We start from the raw sequence: 27,517 nt of genomic DNA, 5'->3' as shown, positions 1-27,517 counted from the left end.
CTCCATTTTCTGCAATTATGAGTAGCTACCAAACGGTGACAAACTAAACGGTGAAAAGACGAAAATACCCTAACTTTCTGACACCAAACGGTGAAAACTAACGGACGTTCATGTTTGGGGGCACCCGGGTACTAAAAAAACAACCTCAGGGGGCAATGGTGCTATTTCGAAACCACTGGGGGCAAACGTGCTAGTTTGACAAACCACAGGGGGCAAACGGGCAATTAACTCTAAAAAATATTTAAATTAACAACATAATTAGCTAGTGAAATGTTCAAGTCAAACTCAGCAACACGCGTAAACCCGATTAAAACAACATAATCTGAATAGAATAAAACAACGAGACTCTCAAAATAAAAAAGTACGTGGACCTAACACACAAATTCAGTCTCCGTTCTAAAAAACAACATAATTACCCAATAATAATTATTATATGGAAATAGACAAGGAAGCTCTAATAAAAACCCAAACGAAAAGTAACAGTTTGTGAACACGTACGACCGTCATAACCCCACTTTGACCACCTCCTATAAATACACCCACAACACGTATTCATCTCATCACAAAACTATTCACAATATCCAAACGTTATAATAAAACTTATAACCAAAATCAAACAAAACAAGTCTCATTTCATTTCAATATGATAACCGTTGCAATCCCAAACTCGCCAGTATTCTCTCCATCTTCATCCATTTACTGCAAATCATCGCCGGAATCCTGTTCTCCGGCGCCGGCGTTCAAGTTTCAGCTTCAGAACCCAGTCAAGGTTTCCAACGACGGAAGACCCAGTTCGTGTTCTACTAATCCTACGCTTTCGAAACGGAAAAGACCGGCTAAGTTGGCTATTCCAGTGGCTTCGGTTTGTTTTTCCGGTAGGCCGCCGGTGGTGGAAGACCGGTGGAAGGAGGTGGTGGTTGAGGGTGATGGGTATTCGGTTTATTGTAAGAAGGGGAAGAGAGATGCTATGGAAGATCGGTTTAAAGCTGTTGTTCATCTTAATGGACGCCACAAACAGGTATATATATATATATATATATATAGGATCAGATCATAAGAGAAACTTTTTGAAATTGAGAACTATAAGAATCATTTTGTATCACAAAAAATCCAAAAATAAAAAAACTCATAAAATTAAAAAAAACAAAAATAAAAAAAGTAAAAAAAACCAAAATTCTTATTTTATCATCCCGGTTTCATAAAAGAAAAAACTCGGTTTAGCTAAATTATATACATATATGTATACTATATACATATATGTACATTTACATGATTTTTTTTTACACATGTGTATAATTTAAGATAAATGACACTGTACATATGTGTATATTACGTAACTAAAAATTATATAAAACTATACATATGTGTATAATACGACTTTTTTTTTATTTTTTCATTTTATTTTATTTTTTTAATGAACCGGAATGAAATATAAGAATTTTGGTTTTTTTACTTTTTTAAAATTTTTATTATTTTTTGTTTTATGATTTTTTTAAATATTTTTTAAAGGTGTTTTTAGTGGTCCAAAATGGTTCTTAAAGTTCTCAATTTGCAAAGGGTTCTCTTAGGATCCTTACCCTATATATATATATATATATCATCGTACTCAGTATATCCCACCAATAGCAATGCTATGGTAGGGTATGAGGAGGATAAGATGTAGACAAACATAGCACCCAATCATCGGGACACCGGCCGATTGGTGCATGTGCCCTTGTCTTTCGGCTATCAACGCCACCACATGATGTCTGATTAACCTTCCGCCACTTTTAACGTTATTTTTACGAGATTAGTAAAATAACATCAAAATTAGTGCAATTTTACTTTTGCCCACCCGAGGGTTCACACATATATACATTATATGCGCGCACCGCAAGCAGGGCGTATATACATATATATATATATATATAGAGAGAGAGAGAGAGGGGGTTTGGATCATGTACAAATGAAATTAACGTGGTAAACGCGAGAATCATGTAGAGTAATTTTATATACAAGTAGAGTAATTATGTGATAGAGTAGTTATATATTACTCTATGATGCAATTACATAATTACTTTACTTTTATAAATATATATATATATATATATGTAATTACTCTACTACTTGATTCTCACGTTTAGCACGTTAATTCCATTTATACGTTAACTTTCCCCCTTTATATATAAAACTTATTTGTTCGGTTATATTCGGTTCGGTTTTGAGCCCAAGATCTTGAATTTTTGTTAGCGGATTTGTTTCGGTTATGCCAGACCAAAACTTAGTCATAGTATTTGCTTAGTTCGGTTATTTGCTTATCCTTGACTGTCACAGGAATCGTGAAAACAGCCTCTTGCATCGGGTCATGTGTATGTCATGCACAAGTGGCCTAATGTCACATGACTCGCTGCGCGAGTCTCGTGCCACTTGGACATGACGTACGCATGGCCCAATGCAAGAGGATGTTTCCACGATTCCCGTAACAGCCAAGGACAAGCAAATAACCGAATTAGAGAGTCTCGTGTGTCAGGTTTGTCGTATTTTTTATTTGAAAGAATATTAATTTGTTTTATTAATTTTCAGGCGTTTTTTGGTGTTTATGACGGACACGGTGGATCAAAGGCAGCTGAATTTGTAGCAGAGAATCTTGACAAGAACATTTTTAAAGAAGTAGAAAAAATGGGTGAAATTAATATTATTGAAGCAATTAAACAAGGTTACATGAACACAGATTCACAGTTTCTGAAACAAGATCACCGTGGTGGATCTTGTTGCTTGACCGCCATTATCCGAGACAACAACCTCGTAGTATCAAACGCGGGGGATTGTCGTGCGGTGGTGAGCATTGACGGCACCGCCACGCCCCTTGCCAACGACCACCGCCCGTCAAGACAAGACGAAAAGCTCAGAATCGAATCACTCGTAAGCACCTTCATTAAGATTTTAAATACATAACACAATGTGTTTCGTTTCGTTTACTAATCGATTACTAACGTGTTACGTCCGGTTTTGTAGGGTGGGTATGTTGATTCTAGCCGTGGTGTTTCACGAGTTCTCGGGTCACTAGTGGTTTCAAGAGGGATCGGGGACCGAAGCCTTAAGCAATGGGTAACAGCCGAGCCCGAGTCAAAGGTAGTCAAAATGGAGGCCGGATATGAATTCTTGATCATGGCTTCCGACGGGTTATGGGACAAAGTGAGTAATCAAGAAGCGGTCGATTTAGCTAGACCGTTTTGTGTAGGTAATAATAATTTGAAACCAGTTTCCGCTTGCAAAAAACTGGTCGAACTTTCGGCTTCCAAAGGATCCGTCGACGACGCTAGCGTGATGATAGTTCAGTTGGGTCGGTTTTGTTAATAATATTCGTACTTCTTTCGTTACGAATTTTATCAACAAAACCGAACAGATTATTAATTTACATTGTTCATAGTCATGACATTTTTTTTCTCTTGTTTGATACATCTTACATTAAATAACATGATTCATTTATTTTTTCATAACTATTACTTGTATATAACGTTACATGTAACCTATGTTATGTTATATATTAATAAAACTTTAGATTAAGAGTTAATAATATTTATTTTAATGAATAACAATTCGGAAGTCGTCAAGCATCTAAAAGAATTGACTATTTCTGTGGTTTAGTTAACGAAATTGCCGACCAGTTTCAACTTGAATAAGATGTCATATCCAAAATAATTATATTTACTAAGTCAATAACATTGTGAAAGCCCGTGGTTTATTATTTTATTATGGCCATTTCAAACACCGTTAACACTTAACAGTCACCATCAGCCGCAAACGAGCAATACTACATTCGCCGTCACATCAAGTAACGGTAGGATGACGACCATAGCTTAAGTTTTATAAATCATTATCTCAGACTCTATGAAATATGTTAGCCATTATTTATTAATTATTTCATTTATAACGGCAATTATAGATTTTTTGTAAGGGAAAAAACATTAGAATAGATAATCTTACTCAAAAAATTAACAAAATAGACATTGACTTTTAGCATTTTAAAACTATACATGTCCAAGTCCGAACAAAATTATTCAATCAAAGAAGGATAAATAAGCAAAACCGGCTTTACACGTGTATTATTAGAATGACTGTTTTGTAGACCCGTTATACTTTTAAATGTTCTTTATGCATTTTATGCAGGCTAAATTCCAGCCTTCTTAGCCGACTTTTCTTATATGGTGTTTTCCAATTGGTTGAACTTACATCTGTCTATGTCTATATTTGAAATGTTAAAAGTCGTTGCTTACTTTGATATTATTTTTTTTAGCCAGGTTGCATATGTTTTTGGCCAAGTTTTAAGCATATGAAAAAGACCTAAAAATAAAATCCTGTTTTATGATTCACAAAATGTATAAGTTATGTTGTTTCGCTTTTTCTTATGTCGTCATACAAGAAATTGGCCTGTCTATAACGCTACTTGTCACGATTTTTGCTTCACTTTAAGGTGGTAAAGGACCAACGTGCGGACCTTGCGATATTGAATTTGTTTTGATCGTTTTCATTATATATAAAAACTGAGTTAAGTTTAGTGAACTTAAAATTTTGTGAAGTTCTAAAAACAATCTCAAATTTGTATAAACTTTATATAATTTAAGACTTTTCCTAGAAGAATTTTAATAACTTTAAGAATATGAAAAATTGAAGAATGTGTTTTAAAAAGATTGATCGTTTGAAAAAAGTTTAAAAGTATTGTAGATCTGTCATAAGACTAGACACGATTTTTAGTGCTTTTTCAATGTCACGATGTTTTACGTTTTTCATATAAGCTAAACAAGATGTGCATCTTGGTTATTGCTAGTAAAGACCAATAACACATATTACGTAAACTAATAAATCCTACAGATACTTAACTCAAAATTTTAACTTATATTAATAACATATATTTAAATCAATAAATGACAAATATTCGATATTAATTCTTTAACAATCAAACAAACACAAAGCTATTAAACAAATATATATCTTTAGATTAATATTCTCTTAAATACCATAACTTGAATTTAGACAGTTCTGATTGTTATTTTTTGGTTTTATTTTTGTTTTATTAATACAAAAACTAAAGAAAATTCTTTTGGTTGGTTGGTAAACTTATATAATTGAAGTCATGGGCTTCAATGTAGATGGACTTTTAAGTCAAAGTAAACTACTCGTACCCAGGAACAGGTACTTTGAATGTTGCAAACTTACAAGTAGCTTCATCTTGGGGTACACAAATAATGTCTTCGTATAATTAACTAATAATACATGATATTCCACACACTATTAGACTATTAATCTATAACATTATACATATACAAGATCTATATAAATATCATTTTAAAGATTTTGGACATTTTTGTGCACAATTTGTCCCTTACATCCTAGTCGAGTTGGTTTCGAAAATGGATGATTTAGGAAGTGACTTGGGTTCCATTTTACAATAAAGTTTTATTATGCACAATTATTGGGTCATTAATCTAAGCATGTTGCTTGGTGAACTTGATTTACTACTAAACACAGACTAATAATCCAATATAGCCTGGTTAAAAATTGTATTATAACATGAAAATTCATCATCATATAACTTGATTTTATAACATAGCTAGTTAACTTTTCAAGTACAAGTGTGCTACTGAATTAGTTTGATTGGGCCATCATCTAGTAATTAAACTGCCTAATGAGCTTGATTTACCTATAACATGATGAATCTGAGACAATTTGATGTAACTGGATTGAGATTATCTATATTCGACCTTTGAGAAGGCATCCCCTTCCATAATATAGATACTTCCCTATAGTTATGTGAGCAACATGATAAAGAAAACCCTTTTCGTTTTCAATTGAGAGCATATACCTATTTATATATTGATCTACACAATCGTCTTTTTGATTTTCACTTAAGCATAATCGATGTTGGTTGTCAATATCAAATCCACAAATCTTAGAGCCGGGTCAACTCTAGTTCTCTACCGGGTCGAATATTCGAGTTGTGACATGCATTTGATGGCTTGTTTGAACTAATTTTTTTTACTAATATATAATAGCTTAATTCCGCTATAATAATATAAAATAAAGAACCATTCAGTCAGTTTCTTTTTTCCTTTTCAATTTGAATTATAATAGAGTTTCCAAATGATCACAATAAAATGATAGAAATGATAGGTAAACGAAAAACAAATTGTGTCGCGACCCTTATTTAATCAAATACAATACATTAAAAATGCACTACTTTTTAATGTCATTGAGATGTAGAAACATAGGGAATATATGGGGTGTCATGTGAAAATAATGTCCAAGCCTTCAACTACAATCGAGTTGTAGAAGATCTTGCCTCAAGATTACCCAAAGAACCAACAAGGCAACAATCTAGTATGAACACGATAGATCCATTACATATATACGTGTATATGTGACAAGATCAATATAAATAATAAACATAATGTTGTATTTTGGCAAAATCTTATAATATTTACTTGAATATCTTGTAAAAGGATTAAACAACTTCATCATTTGCATGAGAACTCCTAACTAGTGAAGCGTAAAACATGTAGATTCAATTAACTTGTTTAAAGGGTGTGTTTGGGATTCCTTATTTTCATCAACTTATAACTTATAAACTTTTTGAAAAGTTAGTAAGATGTATAAGGTGTTTGGCAAACCATAAGGCCTTATAGATTTTAACTTTTAGACAAGGCAAAATAAAGGGGTTTTGAAAAGTTAGGAATGTGTAACTTATTAACTTAATGGGTTTGAATTACTTATTACACCCATCTAACCCTCAAAACCCATTACACTCATTTTAAAAAAGAATGTCCATTTTAGTCATTTTGGTTTCCCTTAACACATAAGCTAATCTAAACATTTTTTTGAAAACTTCTTTTAAAAAATTCATAAGTTTATAAGTTCTTTTAGCAAAAAGTCCTTTTTCACTTAAATAAGCAATCCCAAACACACCCAAAGTACAGGTCACGTGGTTAACAATCTTTATCGATCCATGCATACACAAGAGGATCTGAAACATACATTTTACAATAAATAAAAACTAAAATAATTTAAAAGGACAAATATAACAATAACTTGGTGTTCAAATGACAAGTATCAACAGTACCTGTACCAATTAAATCTGACCCAGATTTGAAATGGTAGAACTCAATGTTCAAATGACAAGAATGAACAGTACCCGTACTACCGGAACTTAATTTTATCAAAACAACCCTACCGAAAAAAATATGGCTGAACTCAATTAAATAATTAATATTAAATTTATTAATTAAAAGTAAGATTAATATACTAATTAATGTTAATTAATAATACAAATTAATTATAGATAATCAATAAAAGTAAAATAAATAAAAGTAAAAACAAAATTAGTATTTTTAATAATACTAATTAATTTTTAACAATTAATTATATTATTTTATAAATAATACTAATTATTAGTCTTTTAAAAACTAAAATAAAGGTAAACACATTAATACAATAAATATAAAAAGAAAAATAAATATTAAGAGTTGTCAAATCAAATGTCAAATCTGTGCTTATGCTTGCCATTTGAAATGACAAGTGTCGTTTTGACATCCATCATTTCAAATGTTAGATCACACTAAAAGTGTACCACATTCGTCAATTCAAATGGCGTAACACCGGCTACTTGTAAAACTCACTCGACAAAAACTGACAACCTCTATATTTAATCAGAGATCCGTCATTTCAAATGACAGATCACCTAAAAACCACTATTATTTTTTCTTTCTTCTACAAACCATTATCACTGCATCAAATTTCCTATTTTGAAAAAAAAAAATCTCATCCATTGCATTTGAAAACGAATCCATGATTCCATGAATAATGAATCATTATATTAAATCTGGTAAGTGATATAATAAAGTCACATAGATGCGTGAGCAACACAAGAGACGTACCTATAGCTAGTTAGAGTGAAAACCCATTCTAGCGACACGAGACGTACACATAGCGAGGGAGAAAACCGCAAACTACGGTTTAAATAGAGAATATAATGCCATCATGTATAAATCAAATTGGCCGTAATGAGTATATAATCAACATAGAAATTTGTGGTCATCTTTTTATACGAAATAAGGATGTTATAACATATTATGACCCATATAAATTTCTGAACTTGATGATCTATCAAATTAACGCATACTAAGACTCTTTTTGACTGTTTCTATCATGTTGTACCCATCTTGTTTCGGTAATTTATGTACAACACTTCATTTGTCTTAACCAAATAAAAACTTAATACTTACCTAGTTAACAAACATGTTGGATTCGTAGGCCTTGTTGACCCGGTTTTTTTTGAAGTGCAAAGGGCTTCAAAATATTTGTCACTAAATAAAAGAAATATCTAGTTGTCATCCACAGACGTAGGTCAGTTTAGACCGAACAACATAAAATCCTCGTGTTCGTTATTGCTTTCGTGTGTGTGTTTGATTCGTGTGTGCGTTTAAATCCTAACAAAACTATGTATAAATAAACTATATATGTATACATGCATGTCTAAAATTACCATACTGACCTAATTAACTTCTTTAATTAGTTGTGGGGTTGAGATTTGGGATCATGGTGGAATCATGCACGTTTGCTGCTTGACATCACGCCACCACGAGTGCCAAATGACAACGCAAAGTGTGCAGCCTTTTATGTTGTTATCAACACCAATAATTGTATCTACACCTAATTAAAATATATTAATATGGTGTTTGGATAATTGGATGTAGACCATGGATTAAGTGAATATATAAATATGGAAATTGACTTTAAATAATCTTAACGATTCATTATTGGTAAATAAAAGTCTTAACTGATGACATGAGTGAGGACAATCTCACCTTTTTAACATGTTTATTCCCAACAATACGTTGGGAACAGAATTCTAACACGACATTAGTTAGAAGTCGCCGAAAAAAAAAACGTTTTTGGCCGAAAAAATTTTTCGACGGAAAACTAAACTTATCAACCCCTTATGGTCATAGAAAGCTGGTAATGTTATTAAAATATTGAGACTGAAACCCGTCTTAAATCATGACCAAGACGAGTCTAAAATGTATGAAGTGAGTCACTTTAATTAAATAATATTAATAAAACAAACAAATATACTCTTTATGTTTCCTTGGGAATTGTAGTACATATACCGTATACACATTCAAATGAAAATGACTTAAATTACAACATATGCATCAAACTTGAATCATACTAAGGTCCTTAACTTGTACTCTAATAACTAATTCTTGATCAACCTTCGACGAGTTAAACTGGACCAGAACCACGTTGACCTTCGTCTAGCTCATGTTGACTGAGATCCGAGCATGACCTCCTAGTTGTATCTTCTTGTATGGTCATTCTCTTGGTGAACCTGTCTTGACCATCGAAAGCCATATACACCCTCCTAGCTACAAGACCGAGGAAAGTAAAGTTCCCTATTGTGGCTGAGGATTTCTGTTAAACAGAGACCCCGTAAAACATATTTTGTGTCACCTTCGCGAGCCCGTGCAGGGTGAAGCAGTGTGTATTCCCTGGATTACCCTAACACCCTAACTATAGTTGACACGCGAGTTCAGAATCAAGAGACTTGGAATTGAATCGAATTCAGGTCTGATGTGTGTGATATCGTAGGAACCATTGGGTGTGTGGGTCATGGATGATATGGTTGTTATCTTCATCTCTTACTCCTACTTGCTATATATAGCAGGTTCTATATGACTCCCCATGACACTTGTCACACCCAGAGTCAGGTATATAACCCTTGTCAACACGAGTCACACACACGACAAATGTCTCATGAGGTGTTACACATGCAAGTGAGTCCATGTCTGATGCTGCCACATATCAATGACTAATAACTCAGCTCACCAGGAGTTGACACTTGTCTTATGTCCTGGTCCCACTACACCACAAAAATATTAAGACGGCTTGCAACGATGCAAAGTGCGCCATCAAAACGTCACATTGCATCCATCGCCAAGCTCGCAGGTGTGTCTAGTCATATAAGAATATAATCTTGTGAGTTCTCTTATTTATAAGCAACTCACAAGTTTATCATTCTACCGGTGTGAGACAACCTATTTTTCCATTTCACCAATATTTAAGTTGTCAACTACATATTTTAGAGTATTGATATCACATTAATATTTACTCTTTGAACATATTAAATATTAATTTATTAATAACAAATATTAATATATACAGTATTATTATTTGTCCCAAAATTCCAACATAAAACGCAAGAGCTTGATAGTATTTTGTTATAATAGTCTATTTAATATGATTGTGTCTAAGTTTCTAGAGTTTTCATGCAAGACCTTTTAAACCCGTTGCATCATGAACTTAATTGAACTCTTAGTAACTACTATTCTAGTCTTTGTAAATCTAGTGGCATGCCAAGTCGATAGAAGGTTTACCTGCTCAAAAGGAAACAATCGAAGAAGTCAATTATTTGATGACTTGATATTGAAAGTTTCCGAAGTTTCTAAGTCTGTTTTTAATATTCAATTATAAACAACATATTTATTATGACGGCCCATAGTTTCAATTACTTGGGGGCCAAGGATTCATTCATCTAGAATCCAAAACGGCAATGGAACAGTCTAATACACTTGGTTTACACATTCAATAAAACGAAAATATTGACCACAAAACCGAAATAAAAGGTTATATATATAACATTAAAAATGTGAATAATTACGTAATTAGTACTAAATATATATAAATTGGGGTATGTATGAGTCTTTTTGGATCAATTATATATAGCTTAAAACATTAACGATTAAGTAGTTTATTTAAGTACTGTTAATCAGAAAATAGTTCATATATTTTCGGTATAGTTCAACTATCATTGGGTCATTATTCACGGTTAAACGTAACTAAACGATTAAAATTCATTAATCACAACTTAAAACCCGATCAATCATTTTTACCTCGTCATTAGGCATTAGACACATAAACATACCAAAATACATAGTCATGATAGATGTTGAAAGGTAGAACATGTTTGATAGTCAATTTGATTTATTATAACACGGTCACATAATGAGAGAAAATACTCAGAAGATAACTCTTAAAAACGGACTGCTTATCAGAAATTAAGTTCTCTTATATTAGTTTAGGGCACTTATAAGCCTAAAACATATGATTTTTACATTAAAATTGGGTTATATATTTATATATGAACATAGATTTATCTAATTGTAGTAGGGTGTGTATATATATGGAGATATGATAAGATTATAGTTAAAATACTGCTAAAGATGAATGGATATATAAGTGTGCAGTGCACTCACCCAAACTCTTGCCCACATGCCTTGTGGCCTTATCACAAACTCGATCTTTACATAAAACTTTTATAAACATGATGTAGAGGAAGGGTATGAAACCCACCATTTAACAAAGTATAACATTAAGTTTATACGTTAGGCGGAACACTAGGCGCCGGGTGTCACTAACGCCAGGCGTAGTGCAAAGCGCAAAGAGTGTAGTCCAATATAAAACTTTTCCTGGCACCTTGGTGTTAGGATTAAACAAGCACACGAACCGAACACACACGCGAAAGCAATAAACGACACGAGGATTTAACGTGGTTCGATCTAAACTGACCTACGTCCACGGGTGGCAACTAAGTATATCTTTATTGAGTGACAACGATTACAAGTACACGACATCAAATATATAGAGATACACTTAGGGTTTGTATCTTATTAAACAAGAAATCCAAACCGGGCCGGGCCTGCCCTTTGGACTTCAAATAATAAACCAGGCCTACACCGAAAAGGCCTACGAAACCCAACAAACTCCCACTCAGAGGCCTTGAGTACTCTCGTCTGCACTCTTGATTGTACGTTTATAATCAAAACATTTAACTTCTAGTTGCCACCGCCTTCTCATCAATTAACTTGAAGGCCCGTTGAAGCTCCCCGGAGCTCCAACACGTCAGTCACGGCTAAAACTGCCCCTGACCCATTCTCTGTCCCTACCGGATCCCACTGAAACAAACTACCGGATCCTAAGATACCCTGAGAACAAACACTCTCCATATTCAGCAAGTAATCCACTGGAGAAACTTTTACAGCCGGAATACTGGTTTTCTTAATCCACTGTCGACCTGGAACTGTAACTGAAACACGACCTGTGCTCCCACTGTCACGATGTCCTCTGGCTGATTTAACCTTCCTAGCTCGTTCATCCTGAATCTTTACTTTGGCTCTAGGTTTGTTACTTGCAAAACGAACCTTCTTCTGCCCACGAGATTCTGTGAACCGGACTATGTCTTTCACCAAAACTGGATCCACTCCTTTCGGTGACATATCGACCATATACAACGAACCCATTTTCTTGCCACGAGCAACAACGAGATTCCCTTTGACTACTTTCCACTGCCCATTCCCGAACTTAACATCGCAACCATGGTCATCCAACTGCCCAACTGAAATCAAACTTTTCTTCAAACTTGGAATAACCCTAACATCTTTCAAAGTCCAAGAAGTACTGGCTAAAGTTATCAAATCAACATCTCCCATACCCGTAACCTCTAGAATATCATCGTTCGCAAGTCGAACCTTTCCAAAATCCCCAAACTTTAGATTCTTTATCGTTTCACTACAGTGAGTGGCATGAAACGATGTACCAGAATCCATTACCCAAGCATCAACGTTATCCTCAACACTAAGAACGTAAAACTCATCCTCTGGGCATTCTTCTGCAGTGTTGACTTCTGTAACGTTCACCTCTTTCTTACCATTTGGACACTGATTCCTGAAGTGTCCCTTCTCTTTACAACCCCAGCATTCAATATCATTACGAGTCCTAGACTGACTCATCTTCCTACTCCCACCGCCTCGTTGTTTTCCCCTACCTCTACCTTCTGTGACTAATATATCACTAGATGATTCACCTGAATTTCCGCGTCTTGAATCTTCTCCAAGAATCAAATCCTGAATCCCATCAAAAGTAATCTTTGTAGACGAACTACAAACCGCAGTCACTGTTTGCAACCAACTGTCGGGCAAAGAGGATAACAACAAAAGACCTTGAACTTCATCATCAAACTTAATGCCGACGGACACTAAGCGGGAGAGGTTCAAATTAAGATTATTGATATGCGTTGTAACTGACCCACCCTCTTTCATTCGAGTTGTCAATAGCTCTCTGATAAGATAGACCTTATTCGCTGCCGAAGGCTTCTCATACATGTTGGATAGTGCGTCCATCATACCACAGGATGTGGTTTCTTTCATGACGTTAAACGCCACATCTTCCGACAACGACAAAATAATACAAGCCCTAGCTTTCTTATCTAACTTCTTCCAATCTGCTTCTGACAACTTTTCTGGTTTTTCATCCTCAAACACTACATCTAAGTCTTTCTGAAAAAGTAGCGCCTCAATCTGCATCTTCCACCAACCAAACTTCTGTCCGTCAAATTTCTGTATCAAAACATTTTCGTCTTCTGCCATAACAATGACTAAACGAAAAACTGGATAAAACAGAGATAAACACAGCAATGGCACGAGCCTGAACTTAACAACTGTTCTACTAAACTCTGTTAAAAAACAACCTATTTAAACGTGCGGCGGAATAACGAACTGTAAATCAGAAACTGAAAATATAAACTGAAGCGATAAACCTGACAAACGCGATTGGTACTGGTTCTAAGTTTCTTTAAATTTCTTCTGACTTAAAACTGTTCTTCAACGAAAAATAGAATCTTGATTCAACTGTTCTTGGCTCGTTCTGCGCAAAATACGGTCTCGACCGAATAACTATATCTAAACGAAACTGCCAATACTTTAGCTAAATATAAAATAATAATATCATAGTAATCTTCTTTTCATGCACGTAAACTCCAAGAAACAACAATACAACTTCTTTCTTGTCAATCGCAAACAGTAGGATCAAAAACAAGAAGCGGCAATCCAAGGATAACGCGACAAATCAGATTACACAAGATGGTGGTCAAAGGGTGGTGATGCGGTGCTCGACTGAACCCTAGTCGTGATCGTCGGGTTGGGTTTAGCGGCGGCGAAACAGCGGCGACGTATACCCTAACGACAATCGGAAAACCGTAGCTGCGGCGGAACCCTAGCGCAGTAGGGTGGCGGCGGCAGAAGGTTTGGCGGCGACTCGGCTGGTTCCCGTGTTCTTCGTGTGATCCTGAACCTAAGCTCTAGATACCACTTGTTAGGATAAAACACACACGCGAAAGCAATAAATGACACGAGGATTTAACGTGGTTCGGTCTAAACTGACCTACGTCCACGGGTGGCAACTAGGTATATCTTTATTGAGTGACAACGATTACAAGTACACGACATCAAATATATAGAGATACACTTAGGGTTTGTATCTTATTAAACAAGAAATCCAAACCGGGCCGGGCCTGCCCTTTGGACTTCAAATAATAAACCAGGCCTACACCGAAAAGGCCTACGAAACCCAACACTTGGGAATGGTAATACAAAGGTCCCACCGGCATGGGGACAAAAAGGTGACAGACCACATAGGGATAAACACCAAACCAATGGGGATTGAACAACACATAAAGGACGGTACAAACAGTACAACCACGTTCCTGTCAAAAGGCCATGATGCCCACCAACTTCCACCAACCACCACGACCGCACGGGTGGAGAATATTATTGGTGGAAAACCTGACAAGGTGATTGGTCACACTCTCTCTCCTCCGGCTATAAATACCAGTAAACTCCCAAACCGTAAGGGATATCTACTTTCTCCTACTATCACTATCAAATTACATTATCTCGTACTATCAAGTACTGATCCTCACGCCGGAGGGTGGTTACGAGGGAATCCCTCCCCCCCCCCCCCCATTCCTCGTAACGAGCTCATGGTGTTTCTGTTTTGCAGGATACGCTCATCTGCGCGAAGAAGGTTTTATAACCCATCGTGTAGAATACTTAACCATAACCCTCGGACTAACGTGTTAGACCTTGAGGGGTGGATTCGTGTTTCTTCACATGACAAGAGGTGTTTTGTATATTTATAAAGCATATGTATTGGACATACTATTAGCAAAACCATTTGAGCACATTTATTTGACTTGATGTAGTTTTCGTATTGATTTGGGATAGACTTATGTAACTCACATTTATGTTACGTGAGAATTAATTCATATGATCTGTGATCATTTACGAGTCTTTGATTGACAATGTGAAATGTAATCATATATAAGAAGTTGAATTGTAGTGTGTAAGTGTGACAAATGTTTTAAAGGGTAATGAAATATGAGAAATTAAATATGTGAAAGTGATCGAAGTGAGTTTACGCAACTTGAGCTTGATAAGTTGATAGTATATAACTATATATATGTTTCAATTATTCATTTTGTGTCAAATCCAAATAGAGATTTCCTACGAGCTGAATGGTTTGATGAGCGGTGAACCATGAGATCGATCAAACCGAAAAGTTGAGATGAGAAGGAATCTCAAACGTTCAAGGTGAAAAGATAATCACTAAATGAGTTATGATACAAACCGCCCAATTAGGTTCATTGAATCCAAAAAGGTTTAACCAATTCGATGATGGATAATCTTGAAATGAAAGGGATGAAAAAATTATTTGAAGAAATTTATTGTAGTTGAAGTACTCGTACACTAGGTTTTAATATAAATAAATTATTGTCTTCTGTTATAAAGCAAGCATACACTATATTTGATGATTGGAGTTGGAGTACTCATACATGTGTGACAGCAAGCTACAACTCTGATCTAAACAATATATTGCACGTACACCACAAAAAATCAAACAACGAAAAAACTCAAGTTGAAATTTCGAACATCAGTCGTACATATCAAACAAGAATACATTAATACATATGGACATACATTAAAATCAATTCTGTCCTACTCTTAACACATTATAATGCTTTGGATATCAATGCTGTGTTATCTATATTTTGATGGTTATCGGCTTATCGCATGATATCGCTATAAAGATACACTGGATTTGGACCTATACAATAGTGTCATGAGGTAGATCATTCTAGTTCGAAGTGGTCTCAATGGTATTGTGGTATCGTATTGCATCTTCCCAAGCCATGAGAATGAGAAAGGTTGTAAACCCAATGAAAAACTCTCTAGCTAGAAGATCAATAATTGAATCCCCACAAACACTTCAAAAATCAAGTGAGTAAATATATACAAAAGATACACAAACATGAATATGTATCACAAGTAGGGGTATGTGTGGTGATGTTCGGTTTGGTTTTTGACTAGAATCAAACCGAAAATCAAAACTTCGGTTTTTGGAGTTTTCGAAACCGTTCAATTTTGGTTTTCGTTTTGTTTTCGGTTCGGTTTTGGTATTTTTTGGTTCTTGCCATTTGAGCTTGAAAGTTTTAGGTCGAAAAAAGTTGACAAAAAATAATGAATTTAGATATAAATAATTTTGTTTATTGTAAAATAATAGACTATTATGCATTTGATCAAAAATATTAGAGTTACATATTTATTAAATTCTTATGATTAATTAATTAATATAAAATATAAAAAAACAAAAGTTTAGAAATTCGGTTTGGTTCGGTTTTTCCGATTTTTATTACAAGCAAAACCAAAACCGAATCATTACTACGGTTTTTACAAAAACATAAACCAAACCATTGTTTTTTATTTCTGTTGCGAATATATTTTTTCAATTTCTTGCACCCCTAATCAGAAGTGTAGATGTATAAGCAGTAATAAGTAAATTTATATTACTTTTAGCTCATTTTTCTTTTAGAAAGACAAATTTTCTCTCACTTCTCGAAACTCAAACCAATAAACTCACTTATTTAAAAAAGCCGTTAAACAACTGAACTGGAATATTTTATTGAAATATGTTTTTGTCATTGGTGAAGGAAGTAGATAAGAGCAAGTAAAGTGGTAAATAATTAAAGAAGTTGCACTCCTCATGTTTTATACATCTCCAAGACATGAACCCAACTTCTCCAAGTAACCTAACAAACTCAAAATTACACAATTTTACATAAATGAAAAATCACACTACTACAGATAAACCTAACTGGTACCGACTGAATTGCATCGGTAAAGGCTCATTTGGTGCTGTCAATCTCGCGGTCAATGAATCCGATCCTAGCCGTACGTTAGCAGTCAAATCCGTCAACAAAAATTCCACGGAGCTTCTCCGTTGTTTAGACAACGAGATCAAAATATTAAAAACTCTGACGTCACCTTACGTCATTGATTATCTCAATGATGACGTGACGTCAGAGTCTGGTTCCGTGTACCGGAACTGGAGTACATGCCATGTGGAACCGTTACTGACGTGGCGGTTAGAAAATATATTAGTGACGTGGACGTTCGGAATTACACGTGGTGTATTACGTCAGCATTGAGCTACATTCATGGCAGAAATATTATTCATTGTGATGTAAAAGGCGCGAATGTGTTGATCGGAGATAATCCGGCGACGGCGAAGCTGGCGGACTTCGGTTCCGCGGTGGAGATTGGTGGTACGACGGCGGTGACGGTGACACGTGGCAGTCCGTTGTGGATGGCGCCGGAGGTAGTTAGAGGCGAGTATATCGGATCGGAGTCTGACGTGTGGTCGTTAGGGTGTACGGTTATTGAAATGATCACCGGAAAGCCAGCATGGCAGGACAGAGAAGTTGACACTCTTATACGAATAGGATATTCCGATGAGGTGCCGGAGATTCCATCTCCGGTACCTGATGATTTACGTGACTTTTTAAATAAGTGTTTAAAACGACGTCGTAGTGAAAGATGGAGCTGTGATCAGCTGCTACAGCACGCGTTTCTGTTATCCTGCACATTACAATCCTCGCTGCAAATCATGATCAACGGTCATAAATTATCTCCAAGATGTGTATTCGATTGGTCTGACTCAAACTCAAGTTCTTTAAACGGGTCCAAACTTGACACTTGTCAATTTATTAAAATGAATAAATCTGACGCGAAAATGAGGATTGGTAAATTGGCTACAAGTTCAGGGGTAATTTGGGAATCGGAAGGGTGGGAGGTGGTACGGCACGTGACATATCCGAAGTGGGAATATTTTGAGGGGGTAAATTGGGAATACATTGAAAGTGATCAAAGTACAAGTAGTGAAGCGTGTGGTACTATTGTGGATGGGATATATAGAGATAGTGTTGATGTATATAGGTGTTATAGTTACATGTATGTTTATGTTTGGATTGTACATATGTTTGGGATGATTGTGTTTAATTTGAAAATTATTGAATATATTCGGTACACGCAATGGTTACTTGAATGCCTAGTCTTCTTCGGGTTTAAACATAAAAGGATTTACACGTGGAATGTTTTATAAATTAAAATTTGTAAAGTTGTATGATGAGATACAAGTCATATGTCAAATTGGGCAATTGGCAATGGCATCTACCCTTTTGACTTTTGAGTCGTGGGTGGGTGGTGATTTGGCACACTCATATACGAATTGAAATATTATATGATTGACACTTATAAAAAGATACAATATTGTTATCCGTTAATTGATGAGAAGTAGCGTGACAACATCGTTTTTCAAGTGTAAAAAATGTTAAAAGGGGTAAAAATCGTATAGCTTACAACTATTATTGACTCTTTTTAAGGTTCTCTCATTTTCACAAAAGCCTGTAACTATTCTACACGATGGTTTTTTTAATTACAATATAAAATCGAACATTTAGTCTTCTTTAATTTAATACAATATTGTTATTTCTTTCTTAAAATAATCAACTTTTAAAAAAACTCATGTTTTGTGCGTATAATGTGCATGATTATATGCATGCGTAATCACAAAAATAGGTTGTGTAATCATCAATCATCATATAAGTTGTGTTATGTACATGCATAATTTTCGTATAAGTTGTGTGATCATATAGCTATGTGCGTAATTACAGCGTGGACGAAGTTACCACTCGACCTGAAAACACGTGTTGCCTTCTGATAACTTCGTACCTTTTGTACACTAGTTCTTTGGATATTATTTAGTATTTACCCCACATATATAATATGAGAAAATATTAAATTGAACAAAGAACAAGCCTATTGAAAGTTTGCTGTTGCTGTTGCTGTTGCTTTATGACAAACATTCAAAAACGAATGTGGCGAAGGAATATGCCTTAACAAAGAAGATAACACCATATATTTATATATACTTTTACAAGGCAATCATATGTTTATGAAAATACTTATAAAACCTTTTAAGTTATATATATCCTTCAACAATCTCCAAAGCTTTCCCTTTAAACTTTTGTAGTGTTTTGCATGATACATGCACTTTTGAATTACTTTTATGGCTATCATTATCCTAAACCAAGACAACCCAACATGCGTCTAGAAATCAAATCCATGGGTAGATTTCCAATATAGCGTCACCTTTCGTCCTAGTTCTTATCCATTTTTAAAATGAAATGTGTCAATGAGTCAATCCCATTCTATATTTTATGAAGAACAAAATGAATTTTGTATGTAAAGAAAGGTACATAACATGACCAATATTAAGAGAATGATTGTAAAACAGTACAAGCAATTAACGATCGTATCTACCATGATTAAAGCAATAAGTATAAATGTTTATGTATCATTAAAACAATAGGTATAAGTGTTTATTTGTTTATTATAGTTCTCTATTTTAAATTTAAACATTCTTATATACTCTCTCAGACACACATACACACATTGTTGATGATTTTATTGTTATCAAGTCATTTTAGTTAATTTGGATGTAAAGAAATATTTCTTTTGCATGTTAGTGTGTTAAGTACACATGTGTTCGAGACTATCCTTATTTCTAACACTGGCGAATTTATGGCTAAGTGAATGCGCCAACTACGAGCGAAAAACTACAATACTTTCAAATTTTGGATATCTGTTTTTGCATCTGAAATTTTAGATACGGATTTGAATACCAAAAGGAACTTTTATTTAGATGTTTATGTTATATATATAATTAAGATAATATACTATAACATAACTTTTAGAATTACATATATATATTTATGATATACAAGTGTTTCAAGGACAATGTTTGATAGATCATAGATTTATCTTTTATGTATTTGTGTGATTTAACATTCTTAAAACCAAATGTTATACATTATTTAATTCTTTGGTCATTAAATTATTAAGATCTATTGGTATAACCAATACATTCATGGGTTAGGCCAGCTTAGGTAGTATTATTATAATAGTTGAAGTGGCATGGTGGATTGGTGGTGAGTTGGTGTTTGTAAGACATGTTTGTTGTGAAGGGAGCAGCTAATCACCCACCTAATCATAGTATCATGCTCCTTAATCACATGTCATTAATTAATTCTCTTATTTTGTGAATAAAATTGATATTTAATTATTGTAAGAGGTGTAGATCATAATTATATTTATCCTCAAGGAAGTTAAAATATATCTAACCACCAATTATTAAAGCTCTAGATACCTTTATTACCTTATACAATGAGACTTGTAGGAAGATTCGTGCACGTTTATTTACTAGTAGAAAATTGATTTGGGACTTCCACGAACTTTCTTTAAAAATAGATTCTTTTGGAATTGAGTGATGTTTTGGTTGGATCTCAAATTTGGGTTAGTAGTTATCTAAAATTCATATGACGTCTGCAGTTAGTAGAGTTTAAAAATTTATTTATTTTTCTGCTAAACTATCTTACATTACAACCTCTCTTAATATAAGATAATGACTTCAACAGCAAAAACACACGATCTTGAACACTTATCTAATCAAATCATATTTGTGTAATGTACAAATCCAAAGCTGTTATCATGGATTGCGACTAGCTCAGATTAGCAGTCAAACCACAAAAGCCACAACACCCGTCCGGTATTATATAAGAGCATGTTTGAAACCCTTTATCATTTTCAAAATGAACATGACTACTTAAGCTGAGCATATTTGTGCATATATAATCTTGATGTTTTTAGCTACATGGTGAGCGTATTAATGAAAAACTTGGTTTAAACAGAGTATGTTGAATACCAAAAAAGTTATGGTCTTTCATGTAGCTATTGAACTGAACTAGGATAGACCCAAAATCAGACTCATTTAGCATATTCAGTTTGGTTTCTATAATAATTTAGGGTTGATTTCGAGCAAGTACATGTAAAAACCAAAATATAAAAAATCCTAGGCTATGAAATTCATAGGTCTTGGCGAAACCTAAAACTAACTCAACCCAGAAGACTGACCAACCCACCCTAAAACGTTACATTCTTCGATTTTGATTTTTATAAGTTTTGACCTGCTGGATTCAGGCAAAGGGGTTCCCAACCAGATTACAAATTGGCGGTTTGGTAGTATTCTTAACCAACTAAAAAGCCAGTTCTATGTACAAACTAATTCAAGTTCCAAAAACGGTTTAGCCACACCTATAGTAGGAATGGTTTTTAAACCTTAAATGCTTTTTGGTCGGAACAGTAAATCTTTTCAGCCTTGTCGTAACAGTTCCTAACACCGATAAAAACAAAGAAAAAGACTAAATACTGCACCTCAGAAGAGTCTTAAAACTTGATCAGGAACTAAAACAACTGTCCTAGATTCATATGCAAAAGCTAACACAACAAAAGCCTTAAAACTAATCAATATCAACCTTAATAACAATATTTAGAAATTTTAATTATCAGCTAGCAGATGTAAAACCACAATTAGACCGATAACATCAATGGACAACATCTAAAACATTTAAACCTGTAATTGTTTCACTTATATGTATTTGCAAAGCTAATCATATCTTCTTAAACCTAATCTGCTTCAAATCATAAGCTAAAGAGCACAATCACTACCATACTTAAGTAATTAAATTATAATTATAATAAAAAAAACACAGTGATAAAAGCAGCAAAGCATCTTTAAATTAAAACATATTAAGGTTTAAACAAAACTCCATAACCAGATGTATCATAACATAAATGAAAACAGTAAAACGACACCGTAAGATCTACTTCAACAGCTGATCTACTTGGATCGTTGCCTCATCTTTCGACGCTTCCTCTTCAATCTCCTCATTCTCTTCTTCTTCCACTACAAAATTATTATAATCAAAATTTGTTAAAAATTAAATATTGAAATTGAATTAGAGTAAGTGTTATGTAATTGATGAAAATAATTACCTTAGCTCTCATGGTGACGACGACTGTATTTCAGAGTAAACAAGTGCGGCCGAGTTTGATATGTTTTTGATCGGTTTATAGTGAAACCCTAGCTTGTTTTGTTTTCTTCACCGGGCCGGATTAAGTTTTCTGGGCCGTGGCCCAGATACAACAACTTGTCTTTTTAGTAAGTGTTGTTTCTTTTCCTTGAGGATAGAGGTGAAAAAAACGAACCCGGAACCGGACCCGAAATAAAAATCCTGAACCGGTTTTAATTATACCCGGGTTTTAATACCTGTACCCGAACCTACCCGTAGGGTACGGATATGGTATGCATTTCGGTACTAGGCCGCGAACCCGAACTGGACCCGATTTGTACCCGGTATTACCCGCAAACCCGAACCAGTTCCATACCCGGAACCAGGTTTTTCCAATACTCAAAACGGGGTTTTTCAAATACCCGATATATACCCAAAAAATAACTGAAAAATACTCGAAAAATACCTATAAAAAGTGCAACCCCTGAAAAATTTCAATCTATACCCGGATTAAACCTGAAAATTTGGTTTTTTCAATACCCGAAAATATGGTATTCAAATACCTTGTTTTAAAAACACCTGGTTCTGTACCCAACCCGGACCCGATACATAGGGTATGGTTTTTAAATGCAATACCCGGACCCGAACCCGAACCCGACCCGGGCATTGATAATACCCGATTTTTCAATTCCCGATCATACCCGAACCCGGGTTTTTCTAATACCTGCTTTGTGCACCTCCAGCTAGAGGTGCACACAAAAACCTGTTTCTAACCGGTTAGTAACCGGTCCAATCCTAACTGGTTATTAACCGATTCTAATCGTCTGTTAGTAACCCGTTAGTATTATTGAAACCGGTTAACCGCTTTGTTTTAATTATTATTTTATTAAAAACCGGTTAACTGGTTCGGTCAAAACCGGTTACTACCATACCCGAAAAACAGGTCTAACCGGTTATTTCCCGCCAAAAAAACCTGTTACCAAATTAACTAGTTTATGGTTAACCGGTTAACCGATTTGTGCACCTCTAGTGTCAGCTATGTCACACTATCACGCCCAAAGGTTCGTACCACTTTTCAATCGTTCTTACTCAAGGTTGTAAAAGTCACTAGGCGGTTGATTGGGAGTTGGGTGTACTCAAAGTACTTAGGGGGTACTCGGAGAGTACTCGAATGGTAAATATAATACAATTTAATTTTTTAAAATTATAAATATGTCAAATATTATAAGTTTACTAATGTTTATAACACAATAAGTGAATATCAATTTAAATAAGATAAATACATTTTTAAATACAAAAATTATTCTAAAAATTGATAATCATTAATTAATAAATTATATTTTTTTAATATTACAGAAATACGAATAATGTTTATTTTTTTAAGTCGGGATCAGCCCAAGTTGTCCGACTATATGTGATTCTGGCTAAGGTTGACCAACTTTGATTGATTCTTAATAACTAGGTGGAGTTAAAGAAACTTCTCTTGGCACCATACTTTGTAGCGAGTATTTGGCCTTGTAAACTTACTTTTGCAACATTGTTCTTATCCCAAGTTTGAATCCTTACTAGTGGTTGCATTTATTAGGGATTGAACGAGGACCTTCAAAGAAGAAAACCCCCATAACCACCTGAGCTAGCTCATGGTGGCTTTAGTTAGTATTGTTAATATGAAGTTTAACAATGCAACAACATATGTTTGATCAAACTAAACACGATCTTGATTTAGTTCGTTGTATGGATATGCATATAGTTTTTGATAGTTTTTGTTTCATGGGGTGTTTGGGATTCCTTATTTTACCTCCTTATAATTTTTTATTAAGTTAATAAGTTACAATATTGTAACTTATAAAACTTTTTCTCTCACAATATAAACAATCATAAACACCTTATTACTTTTCAAAAAGTTAATAAGTTATAAGCCGGTGAAAATAAGCAATCCCAAACACCCCTAAGTTTTAGTTTTTAGTTGATGATGTTGTATAACATGTGACTACTTTTTTGAAACAAATCTTTAATCTTACTGACTTTTTATCTCTTCAACATACGTTATACTTTTAGACAAATATTTATTAAAATTTAAACAAACATTTAAAATTAAAAAGGAAGTATTTAAAGAATACTTAATTTCTGGTTTTATCTAATGAGAAATAGTGAAGAATTGTCATGTTGATTTTTATAAATATTCGGACGTGGCTCAATGGTAGAGCATTCACTTTACTAGTGAGAGGTATGAGGTTCAAACCTCACTATCACCAATTTATATGAGAGGTTCGAGTCCTGATCTCACCCGGTTTTACCGGCTACTCGCTGTCGTGTCGTTTGACGGGCGTGGGGGTTGGATTTTATCAATGGGAATCCCTCAATAGGTGGACCGCTATGGGCTCCGTCCGTCCGGACTCGTGGCCGGCTCAGGCTACCTTTAGCCAATGGGAGCCGCGTACAGAGTACCCGACGTTACTTAGTTGGTCGTTCCAAAAATAAATTAAGAATTTAAAAAGTAATAAAAAATGGCTTGAAAATCACCAATAAAACTAACTTCTGAGCTCGATTTTTAACCTCAAAGAACCATGTTACATTATGCTACTAGCAAGTTTCTTTTGAGTTCACTAGTAGGGTGAGAAAAGAACCAAAGAACAAAACCACAAAGAAGCAAAACAACAGGAATGAGGTGTATAGCATTTTCTTTGGGTGACTTGTAGTGTTCCTTCTTTGTGCCATCAGGAGATATTGGATCATAAGTCAACACGTTATCATTTGGTGCTTGAGATACGTCGAGAACATGCTCGTCAGGGCGGAACATGGTGGCTGAGGATGATCTATACATGCTTAAAAAGATGAAGAACAAATAATATTAGTAAAGTTATAAAGATATTGAGAGTGAAAAATGAAGAATGGGTGGTTCAATATTATATAGAAGATGATTTAGGAGGAAAAGGTGGAAAATGCAGTCTTCTTTAAGCGCTTCAAATGTAATCAAAGGCATACGCATGTGAGTATGTGACTATGACTAAATAAGTAAATACTAAATACGTTACAATAACTTTTCAGGATTATCAAATGATATAAGCATATACCAGTAATGCCACGCAAGTAAAACGACTAAAATACTCTTCACGTCAGTAAATCCTTGAACCAAGAGACGGATCACGTTACACAACCAGGATTGATATCTTTTCTTGCCAAAAGCTTAACTTTTGTAACGGATTTTACGAATAAATTCTAGTAACGTTTATTTTACAGCTCTGAAAGCTTAATGAAAACGAAAAAACTTTAATTTCTATAAAAACAAAGAGTAAAATACTTTTCACATGTATGTAAATCCTAGATTGAAGAGACGAGCCATGTTACATAACCAGGATTAATATTTATCTAGCCGAAAACTAACTTTTGGAACGGATTTCGCGTAAAAATTTCAATAACGTTTATTTTGCAGCTATGTGAATTTATTATAACGCAAACACTTTAGAGCAAAATGTGTTCGTTCATATTTAGAGTTACCTACTTTAAAATTTGACAATATTATCTATTATCTATTATCTAATATATATAAATGGAAAGTTTGGTGCCGCTAAGCAGCCATTGGGCCACTTGGCGGCACCTTATTTGCCCATATTATTTTGCTTCTTTTTTTTCCGGTTTGCTACCGTAACGAACATAACGGAAGCTAGTCAAATGATAACTTTGTTTCTTCTTTTGTTTGTTTTAATTTCGATTTTATAACGAACGTGACAAAAACCGGCTGAATTCGTATAGACTCAACGTCTCAACGCCCGGGACCTACAATGTTCAGTTTTACCAATGTCCAAGTTTACCGACCGGCATCACCCCATTGGTCCACTCAATTTATATATATATTTTTCTTTTTTCGCTCCAGTATCGTAACAAACGTAGCCGAAACCGACCGGATTAATGTCCGGTTACCGCCTCAATGCCCGAGAACGACACTTATCACCGCCCATGTTTTCCAACCAAACAAACGTCATTTTTAACAATTTATTTATTTTTTTATATATTAATTTGACGAATATATTTTTTTTGGACGCTAAGGTTTTACCAATGATGTCTATAACGTAAAGAACGTAAACGATACTAAATGAATTCGTGTCAACTCACCGACACAACGCTCGGGTTTTTACTAATTGCCCCGGCGCCGGGTGAAAATCTAGTTTTTACTATTTATATTGATGGAATGTAATAAAGTTGTGCATACAAATCAAACTGAATTATTATTTGATTAACTAGTAATAACTGTTATTACAAAATGTCGTTTAAACCGGTACCTCACCAATAATAGTCCTATTAACAAGGAACAAGTTTAAACCACCACCTCACACTCTCCCTACAACTTCGAATCTCACTCAACTCACCACCTTATTCCACCCTATTTCCACACCTCCACACACCATTCTCCAACCCAAACCACAACAATGGAAGGAGCAGATGATGCCGGTATCGGTTTCGGTGACAAGGAAGCCACACTAGGCCGCCACCTTGCCCATCGCCTAGTCGAGATAGGCATTACCGACATCTTCACTGTCCCAGGAGACTTCAACCTCACCCTCCTTGTACCGGCATTGCCGAGTCACGCCTCAAGAACGTCGGCTGTTGTAACGAGCTCAATGTGGGCTATGCAGCCGATGGTTACGCTAGAGCACGTGGCGCGGCTGCATGCGTGGTCACGTTCACTGTTGGTGGCTTGAGTGTGATCAATGCTATAGCCGATGCTAATAGTGAGAACCTCCCCGTTATTTGTATCGTTGGTGGCCCGAATTCTAATGATTTCGGGACCAACCGGATCCTTCATCATACGATTGGGATACCGGACTTTAGCCAGGAGTATAGGTGTTTTCAAACCATTACTTGTTAGCAGGTAAAACATACGGAATTTATTATATTATATTATATTATATCATATTATTTTTTTAGTCAGTGGTCCCAGTGGGGACACGCTATATATATAATGAGATTTTACTAGACACGTTTGTTTGTGATTTATGAAAAATAACATAGGCAGTGATTAGTCATCTGGAAGACGCGCATGAACAAATAGATAGGGCGATCGCGACCGCCCTTGAAGAAAGCAAGCCAGTTTATATCCGCATTAGTTGCAATTTGCCCGGCATTCCTCATCCTACTTTCAGCAGAGATCCGATCCCGTTCTCCCTCGTTAATAGGTGATCAACACTATACGATATGCTCATTAACGTGTCCAAATAATAAGGGTGTAAACGAGCCGACTCACTTGAGGTTAACGTGCATAATGGTTAAGTCGAATCAAATTTAACGAGTTTGGAATCATGCTATTTGTATAAATTAATTATATATATTTTACGAAATAAAGATATAATTAAATAAATAATACTAGCCGGATTTCCCCACGAGTTGCAGCGAGCATTCGGTCGA

The 27,517-nt window shown here is 34.9% G+C and overlaps 1 protein-coding gene, 1 long non-coding RNA gene and 1 pseudogene across 2 annotated transcripts; 2 read left to right on the top strand and 1 right to left on the bottom strand.

Annotated features, from left to right (window-relative positions):
- The first annotated feature begins 599 nt into the window (after positions 1 to 599).
- On the top strand, positions 600 to 3,501 carry LOC143611979 (putative protein phosphatase 2C 25). Its single transcript, XM_077086070.1, has 3 exons — positions 600 to 1,018; positions 2,563 to 2,901; positions 2,995 to 3,501. Exons 1-3 carry the CDS (start codon positions 644 to 646, stop codon positions 3,334 to 3,336), a joined length of 1,056 nt encoding a protein of 351 aa, XP_076942185.1. The 5' UTR covers positions 600 to 643; the 3' UTR covers positions 3,337 to 3,501.
- A 13,479-nt stretch (positions 3,502 to 16,980) lies between these two features.
- Positions 16,981 to 18,306, top strand: LOC143611991 (mitogen-activated protein kinase kinase kinase 18-like; annotated as a pseudogene).
- Positions 18,307 to 21,819: 3,513 nt separating this feature from the next.
- LOC143611987 (uncharacterized) lies at positions 21,820 to 22,283 on the bottom strand. The gene is made up of 2 exons (XR_013149875.1): positions 22,098 to 22,283; positions 21,820 to 22,008 (listed from the first exon to the last, which is right to left on the bottom strand). It is a non-coding gene; the product is annotated as an uncharacterized LOC143611987 (long non-coding RNA).
- Between the last annotated feature and the right edge of the window lie 5,234 nt (positions 22,284 to 27,517).

The sequence above is a fragment of the Bidens hawaiensis genome, unplaced genomic scaffold, assembly GCF_021521415.1.
Source record: "Bidens hawaiensis isolate Kalapana, Puna unplaced genomic scaffold, B.hawaiensis_p1.1 tig00032863_1, whole genome shotgun sequence".
NCBI lineage: Eukaryota > Viridiplantae > Streptophyta > Magnoliopsida > Asterales > Asteraceae > Bidens > Bidens hawaiensis.
The sequence above is the reverse complement of the archived record's forward strand: the minus strand, read 5'-3'. Positions and strand labels throughout refer to the sequence as shown.

What these genes read in the sequence shown, in the direction of transcription:
- LOC143611979 (XM_077086070.1), top strand. Translation starts at nt 644, where the DNA reads ATGATAACCGTTGCAATCCCAAACTCGCCAGTATTCTCTCCATCTTCA. An exon ending in TTAATGGACGCCACAAACAG is followed by an intron (nt 1,019 to 2,562) that starts GTATATATATAT and finishes ATTAATTTTCAG; the next exon opens with GCGTTTTTTGGTGTTTATGA. An exon ending in AGCTCAGAATCGAATCACTC is followed by an intron (nt 2,902 to 2,994) that starts GTAAGCACCTTC and finishes CCGGTTTTGTAG; the next exon opens with GGTGGGTATGTTGATTCTAG.